General features: G+C 37.6%; 1 protein-coding gene across 1 annotated transcript in view; it reads left to right on the top strand.

The window, feature by feature from the left end:
• Nucleotides 1–7,753: 7,753 nt before the first annotated feature.
• LOC132171819 (berberine bridge enzyme-like 8) overlaps nt 7,754–9,011 on the top strand; it is a 2,149-nt gene continuing 891 nt past the window's right edge. The window contains exon 1 of the mRNA XM_059583222.1: nt 7,754–8,969. Within this exon, the coding sequence (XP_059439205.1) occupies nt 7,767–8,969 (1,203 nt within the window). The 5' untranslated portion in view covers nt 7,754–7,766. The remainder of the gene's footprint in view (nt 8,970–9,011) is intronic.

Here is a 9,011-nt window from a genome sequence, read left to right on the forward strand (position 1 = left end):
TGCTGCACATCCGGACGGTCCTTCTTGACGTTCGGACGATGGTTTCCTGGAACTGCTACTAAGTGCTCCTGAAGATGCCAATTTACATGTGGGATGCAATTACAAGGTTTTGATCATAGAAATTGGCCAATTACATATTTGACAAAAATATATAACAAACTCCCCCTTTGGCATTTCGATGATAAAAGCACAAAATAAAATATTGCAAAAATCTAGACAGAATATTTGCAATAAACATAAACTCCCAACAGTGGCAGAAATAAAATCAGCAGTCCAATAATAGACATGACTCCTCCTTAGTCATAACTACTCTCCCTTGACCAATGCTACTCCCCATTTTTATCACAAATGATTAAAGGGGCTGCAGAAATCATTCTCCATATTGGAGAAATCCCATCGACCCTGCTTCTTAAAGTAGTCCTTGAATGGAAGATTCCATTTGAGAGCCCATATCTGTCACCAGATCTGACTGTGCATCAAATTTTTTAGGGAGTACAGATATGGCATTAGGAGGAATGAGGGCTTGAACAACTCATTGTAAGGTATGATGGACCATGAGCATTGGAAGACTCAGCCATGGTACCTACACACTTGACTCCAAGGTAGTATACAATCAACACATGATATGGAGTAAGTAAAATCATGAAATAGCCAAGACAAGTGATATTGAAGTCTCAAAGACATCATCGAGGCATTTCATCAAACACATGGTGTACATGAAATTTAAGCATGTGAAAAATCAAATAAGACTAATGAACAATCATGCTTACATACACCTTAATCAAATCCTAAAGCATAACCACAACACAAATGAAGCATTTCAAGAAGAAAATGGAACAATGAGTTCAAAGACTTCATTTTGGCATTTTATCAAACATGTGGTATGCATTGAAAGTAGACATGTGAAAACTATTTCATGAACAATGAAAATGCATGCCTAAGTACAACCCAAACAATAGCTAATACATATCAACAAGAAAGTAGCTATTATTCTAGCAAAGGGAGTACGAAAATTTCGAACCAAAATCAAAACTCAACCTTGAAAACCTAGGTTTCAAATCTTCTAGAAAATGTGACATGAGAGAAGATTGAAGCTTAGGAAACATACCTAGGCAGGGGCCGTTCGGACGATCACTTTGCACTGTTCAGATGGTGAGCCAGAAACAATGGGTTTTCTACCCCTTAGTCCAATTTCTCTATTTCTTTCAACAAGGTGAGCATTTATCAAGATAAATACATTCAATTAATGATCAAGAAATGCTAATAAAAATAAATTCTTGTTGAATGAGCTGAAAATATCCGAAGCATACAAGAATATCAAAAGATGAATGAACAATGTCATTTTTATACTTCATGCAATGCCAATATGTACCATCACTATCCATGCCATTGTGTTGTGTGTGACAAGCTTCAATTAAGAGCCAAACAATGCAGAAAAATAGATAGACAATGCAGCACAAACTTATAAACCGTATGAAGGAAATTCATAGCCTGTTTAGGTTAGAAGTCAAACCTTAGGCCTAGCCACCCTCATCCAATACTCTCCCCCTAAGTCTTGGCATAAGGCTTAAAGCTACATCCGAAAATTTTCTTTTGTGGATGAGCCAAGCACAAATGAATAGACACAATGAAATTTTCCTTTTTGGAATATTATGGCATTTTGCACATTTCACTTTGAATTTTCTCTTTGAGAACGTGTCTTTCATTATAACAAAAGAAGCTCAAGACATGGGCTTGAGCTGGAGTTTTCAGGCTCTAGGTTCAACCAGCATTTGGTCAATTTAACCTACAAGAAACTCCATTGTATGCATATGGTTTGTCCATCACAACAAATTGATATGGATCAACATTCCTTCTTGAAACTTAAGTAATAGAATTAGCATGAATGAGATGTGCCACAATAACATATGCTTGAGTAGTCAAATAACGGTTCATTATAAAGATAATCAACCCAAGCATGATAAGTGTATTCCCAAGGGACATATGTTAAGATGATATCTCAAAAAGCATTTGAAGATCATTCAAGGAATGTATCCATCTTAACAACTCAAGGCGCCACACAACACCAACAACTTTCCCATTTTTTTTTTTATTTTATAAAAAAAAAAAAAAAGTTATAGGAAGTAAAACAATAGATCAATACATGTAAAATAAAAGTCCAAAACATTCTAGGATACATGTATGAAGCAACAGGCACATAACAAGAACATGCTTTACCCTTAAACTTTCATCATATCATATAGGTCCTCTATAGAGTATGATTTGGTTTAAAACTATTTTCTAGGCCTCCACTAGTCACCACATAAGTATGGACATAGGATCGGCATATAGACAAGAAACTTGGTGGTCCTCACACAACATTTTGTCCATACACTTTTCCAAAACCACAACACATAAATATCTAGTGAAGTCCTTTTTGATTGTTCCATAGAGTGAAACTTTCAAAGCAAACTTGTATATAGTGAAAAACTATAAACACAACAAGATGCTATATACTAATACACAACATGCAAAACTAAAAAGTTATGCATACAAAATTACATGCTCTAGGATGTGAATGATAAGCAAGATATGCATTCCTAGGCATGTCATATGATCACCTAAGTTTAGGTAATATCACTACCACTCCCCCTTAACGAAACAATGGTGTCTTCCTTCCTTACCCAAACTTTTTTAACTCCAAGGACAAAAGTGTGTTTCCTATCCAAATTGTTTGCCCTATGTAACATTCTCTTCATCATTGTACAAAACGCCTCAAAAAATTTCTTAGAAAAAGAAATTTTATTGTTATGCTCAAGGACTATCAAATTAAAACAATTTGGTCTTGTGCAACCGAATTTGCCACAATGATGACAAGTAGGAATAAACTTTTGGGAAGGTTGTTTCCTGGTAGGGTAAACAATGTTGGAGTTGCTTCTAGGTAATGTTGTGCCAAATATTACCTAAATTAATAGATAATAATTGTTACATTTTACTCGCAAGTGCACAAGATCAAAAGATAGTATAGTGCGGCGAATACGAAATCAATCCCACGAGGATTGTTGATTTTGCTTAGAATTAATTAAAATATCAACTTTGTCATGAAATTGATATTATGAAAATAAATAAAGATAAAGATAAAGGTAGGGCTTTGATATCCATCACTAATCATGCTCAAATATTATAACAATATGCCAATGATACAATCATATTATGAATACTTAATGTTTGTTAACCTAAGGGCATGGGTGTCTACTCCTTAAGCTATTGATTTCCCTAAGTAACGAATTAGGCATGGGTGTCTACTCTAATTTTTTTCTTTCTTAAAGGATTTAGCATGGGTGTCTACTAAGTTGTTCTTTAAGAAAGCATAAATCTATGAAAATCGACAAACACATGAGGCCTAGGGCGTGAGTGTCTACTCCTGGTTTCCCATGTTGATGAACCCAAGAACTCAGTGTGAGATTCTTTTGTTACTCTATTAAACCTAGGACTCGATCATCCAAATTAATTTAATTAACTAGTCTATACCACATGCATATAATGGCCAATCACACACATATGTGGAATTCAATAAAACAGAAATTAATCAAGTTAAGTAACACAATATGATTATTACAAAGGCGCCAATATTGAAATATTAAATAAAAATAATTAGGGCTTCAATCTAGCCCTACTAAAGTATTAGTTACATATAATTAAAATAAAGGAAAACGAAAGAACCGAAAATCGCTCCTAGAAGTAGTCTCCAAATTCTCCTCTCCAAAGTTGTGTCTCAAGATCGATCCTCAATTATGAGGCTTAGAGGTCTATTTATAGTACTTAGGAATACTCTAGAAATCCTAGAAACCCTAGTAAACTCTTGGGGTTTAGTCCTAGTTTAGAAAAACCCTAATATGGAAAGCAATAGAAGTCTGGCCGCAGCTTCTGGAATACTCCAGCGCACGGGTGCGATCGACCGTAGCCCATATGTTCTCGATCGCACGTCTGTGATCGAGTATCCTCTTGTGCGCACGAGCGCAAGGCTGTGCTCGTGTGCACTTTCCAGAATACTTTTGCTTGCTTCAAATCTTCTAGCTTTTTCCCAATTCTATTATCCTTTAAGCGTGATACTTCCGGAGATGCCTTATTTTCTTCCAAAAACCTATAAAACAAAGAAAATACAAAAATGAAATAAAATAGCATAAACTAACAAAAGTAAGGAATTAACAAATATAAGTTAAGGGATAAAGTATGAATATTTTGGCACTTATCAGGTAAGAGATGCTCAGCATGAGAGTACTTACCTTTTTTACCTTTCTTACCTCTTGAGGTCGCAGTTGCTGTATTCTTCTTTTTGTTCAAAACTTCTTTTCCCCTTCTCCTTGAGGAACAAACAAGAACTGGCTTACCTTAATCCAAGGCTCTTCCATGTTTATTGTTTCAACAAAAACTTTCTTGTAATTAGAAGCAAGGTTAGAGGAAGAAGCAATAATCTTGTCAAAATCAATCCTAGGTTTATCATAAGCAGATTTCTGGGAATACAAAATTTTGTCAAGATTATCATTAGAGAATTTTTCAATAGAGTTTTGGACTCCTATAATTCATTCTCTAATGACTCAACTTTATTAGCAAGACCATGATTTTCAGATTTCAATGTTTCACACAAGTCAAGATAATCACTCAATTCGCCAATTAACTCATCTTGATCATGTTCTGCCTCTCTAAGTTTCTTTAGATTCTTGGAATTAATTACTTGCAACTCAGAGAATTTCTCGAACAACAAATCATGTCTCCTAAAGATCAAGTTCATTTTCAGAATCATAAACAAAATAATAGAATTTATCAGAAGACATGGTTTCACAAAAAGTATTATCAACCGTTTGGAAACAATCAAGAGTTTGAGATGTCTAGACAGTAGATAGGATCACACTCAGGAATTTAATCCTTTAACTGAGTGAACCTATTATGATACCAATTGAGAATTACTATCTAGACTCCTAAGTACACCTAGAGGGGGTGAATAGGTGTATATCACAAATAATGCAGAATTAAAAATTAACACATGCAACAATCAATCACCAAAAATATGTAAAACAATAAAGCATATTTTTGGTTATGAAGTGGAAACCTGAAGAACCTCTTCAAGGAAAAACCACTTTGAGGCAACAGACCCAAGAAATCGTTTACTATAAATGAAGGAGGAAATACAAGTTTCTCACACTTACAAAACCTTTGTAGTTGACACAAACTCGTCTAGACAAGTGACCCTTCTTGCCCGGCTACCGCGGTAGTCCCCCTAGAACCTCTGGTACCCTTCTTATCACCCCTAACAAGCTGCAAGTTATCTCCACTGTTTACACACAAGTTGCTGAAAATAAATTACAGCACAACTTTTGGAGAGTATAGAGACTAAGCTCACAGCATAAAACCTCTCCTAGCACACAAGGAACAACACAACTTTAGGAGAGTATAGAGACTAAGCTCACAACATAAAACCTCTCCTAGCACACAAGGAAAAACTCACTCAAAGCACTTAGGATTTTTCTTTCAATTTCGTGCCTCTGCCCTCTATTTTCCTTGATCAAAATGAGCATCATTAGTGCTCTATTTATAGGCAGTAATGAGATGCCCCTTCAGCTTCAATTAATGCAGTTTATGACTAAATTTTCGGACAGCTGAGCTGGCCGTTTGGACGGCTTGACTTCACGTGCTGAAGTGGCGACATGTGGACAACTTTCCCAGGATTCCCACATGCATTTCATGCGTGGCTCTAACCACCAACCAATTGACCTTTCGGACGGTCTTGATTGCAATTCGGACAGAGCAGTCATAAATGCTACTAACTCCTGTGTCTCATGGAAGCATTTAATCTATCGTCCATTTTCAACTGACCATTGACCATTTGCTCTTTGAACTCCGACTTTTACCGCTTGGACGCGGTGCATTTAAAGGCTACCTACTCCTGTGTTGTCTACGAGCATTTAAGTTGTTGGCCACAACAGCTATCCTCCCACATACTTCTGTTCGAACGAGGCTTCAAACGCGGCTAGGTTACATGTGCTGTTGACACGTGGTAACCCTAGCTTCAATGGTCCATTCTGAGGACTTAGCTAAATCAGCATCACCTTTACTGTTCGGACGGTCTACAAAAGCCCAATGAACGAAGCACTTGGGAATTAGTACTAGAAGTCTTCATCCTGTTGCACATCCGGACGGTCCTTCTTGACATTCGGACGATGGTTTCCTTGAACTACTACCAAGTGCTCCTAAAGATGCCAATTTACATGTGGGATGCAATTACGAGGTTTTGATCATCGAAATTAGCCAATTACATATTTGGCAAAAATATCTAACAAAACATTGCTATTTTATAATAGTGACGTGTGAATAGTGTTTCTATTTCACACATCACTATTTGTGTGTGAATAGTGATGTGTGGATAGTGATGCGTGAACAGTAACATGTCTCAAAATTTGAAAATATTGGTGCCCAAACAATTTCCACTTTCTCACACTCAAAAAATAAAAAAATTTATGCTTTCTCCCACACACATAAAACATTTTTTTAAAAAATAAAAAACACATAGCCGATAGCCACACTTGGGAGAAGGGGTGGCCCGTGAGCCACCCTCAAGGCTAGGGGTGGCCCCACACCCAACAAGGGGTGGCTGCACGTTCTGGCAACCACCCCTCTAATATATATATATATATATATATATATATATATATATATATATATTGATTGATTGAAATTATTGTTTTTATAATTTTTTAAAGAGTAGTGACGTTTGAATAGTGCAAAACATCACCTTTTAGAAAGTGTCGTGCACTGTTCAAATGACACATTCTAAAAGGTGCCGTTTTGCTGAAAATGACACCAAATAGTGCTATTTTGTACTGTTCAAACAACATTAGCCAATTTTCTAGTCTATGCACTTTTTGTCATTTGAAAAAAGACACTATTTGAACGTCACTACACAAATAATAATGTTTTTTGGGCCAAAAAAAGAAAAAACATTATTTGTGAGTCATTAAACAACAAAATTTTTGTAGTGCCAGTTCTTTGGTCTTCGGAGCATTTTTCTTAAGACCAAGGTTTCTTGGATCTAATTTTAAACAGTGTGGTCGGGTGTGCCAAAGATCCCGCAATAATGACAAGTATGAACAAACTTGGATTTGATCAACTTCCTAGAAGTTATAGAATTGGTCTCATTAATATGAAAAGCAGAATTTCACTCATCCAAACCAGTTACCTCAGGTTTGACTTCAGTAGTCTGAGTTTGACTTCAATAGTCTAGGTTAACTCAATCATTATTTAGAAGAAAAATTAAAACACACATGAATAATTAAAATAATAATTTTCTTAATTTTCTTCCGCACCAATGTTGCAAATAAAAATTTAGTACATTTTGATGAGTTTTTGCTTTTTATGTTATAAAAGGATTTTAAGAGCTATAACATTTGTTTTTGTTAATTAACCTTGGTTCTATTTAGCTCGGAACTTGTACAAGAAAAGTGAAACGTGCAACACTAGGCTCTTGGGTTTTGAGTGGCTCAAATAAAAAGCTAATGTCCATTAATATCTCTAGCAAGTGATGATCATTGGAGTCTTGAAAATGAATTTTCCAACCAATAAACAAAGTCCCCCACTATGTTCTAAATTACTGCCACTGTGATACAACTCAACATAGCGGCTCCCCCTGACATGACAGGACAGCGATATTGGTGTTCAAAACATATGGAAATATATCCATGTGCTTCTATATATATTACCATCCCAAGCGTTCTGAGCAGTACAATCCAAGCATGGGAGTTTTCAGGCAGGCAATACTTTCATTGCTCGCAATATTCCTACTCTCCTTGTCATGGCAAGCATTTGGATCACCTTCTTCTTCTTCTGGCTCCTTTATTCGCTGTCTTTTGAGCCATTCTCAGCCCTGTCATCCAATCTCTCGAGCAATATATACTCCCAACAATTCCTCCTACTCCTCTGTTTTGCAATCTTACATCCGAAACCTTCGATTCAACACCTCCACAACCCACAAGCCTTTCCTCATTCTCACTGCTCTGCATGAATCCCATATCCAAGCAGCCGTGCTTTGTGCTCAAAAGCATAATCTGCAGATGAAAATTCGAAGCGGCGGCCATGACTACGAGGGCGTCTCGTACGTTTCCCAAGTCGCGTTCTTTATTCTTGACATGTTCAATCTCCGTTCCATTCACATTGATGTGGGGAGTGAGACAGCTTGGGTGCAGGCCGGAGCAACTCTCGGCGAAGTTTACTACAGAATTGCTGAGAAAAGTAAGAAACATGGTTTTCCGGCAAGTGTTTGTCCGACTGTCGGTGTCGGAGGGCATTTCGGCGGCGGCGGTTACGGCAATTTGATGAGAAAGTACGGCCTCTCGGTGGATAACATTGTTGATGCGAAGCTAGTTGATGTTAATGGCAGACTTCTTGACAGAAAATCCATGGGAGAAGATTTGTTTTGGGCTATTCGAGGCGGCGGAGCAGCGAGCTTCGGCGTCATCGTTTCGTATAAAATCAGGCTCGTTCGCGTACCGGAAACGGTAACTGTTTTCCGGGTAGCGAAGACATTGGAAGAGAATGCCACCGACATCGTGCATAGGTGGCAGACTGTTGCAGATAAGCTGGATAACAACCTTTTTATCAGGCTATTTCTGGACGTGGTAAATATTGGAACCCATGGGAAGAAGACCGGCAGGGCTACGTTCCTCGCCTTGTTCCTCGGAGACTCCAAAAAACTTGTCTCCGTCATGAGCAAGAGCTTCCCCGAAATGGGTTTGAAGAAATCGGATTGCAATGAAACGACATGGCTCCAATCCGTGCTTTTCTGGACCAACTTCCCCCTCAGCACCGCAGACGACGTTTTGCTCCGTCGAATACCTCAAACGTTAACTTACTTGAAGAGGAAATCGGATTATGTGAAGGAGCCCATTTCAAAGGAAGGGTTGGAGGTTATTTGGAAGCGATTGATTGAGCTGAATGCCGTGATACTCATATTCAATCCCTACGGCGGAAGAATGGGTGAG

Source organism: Corylus avellana, chromosome ca2, assembly GCF_901000735.1.
Source record: "Corylus avellana chromosome ca2, CavTom2PMs-1.0".
NCBI lineage: Eukaryota > Viridiplantae > Streptophyta > Magnoliopsida > Fagales > Betulaceae > Corylus > Corylus avellana.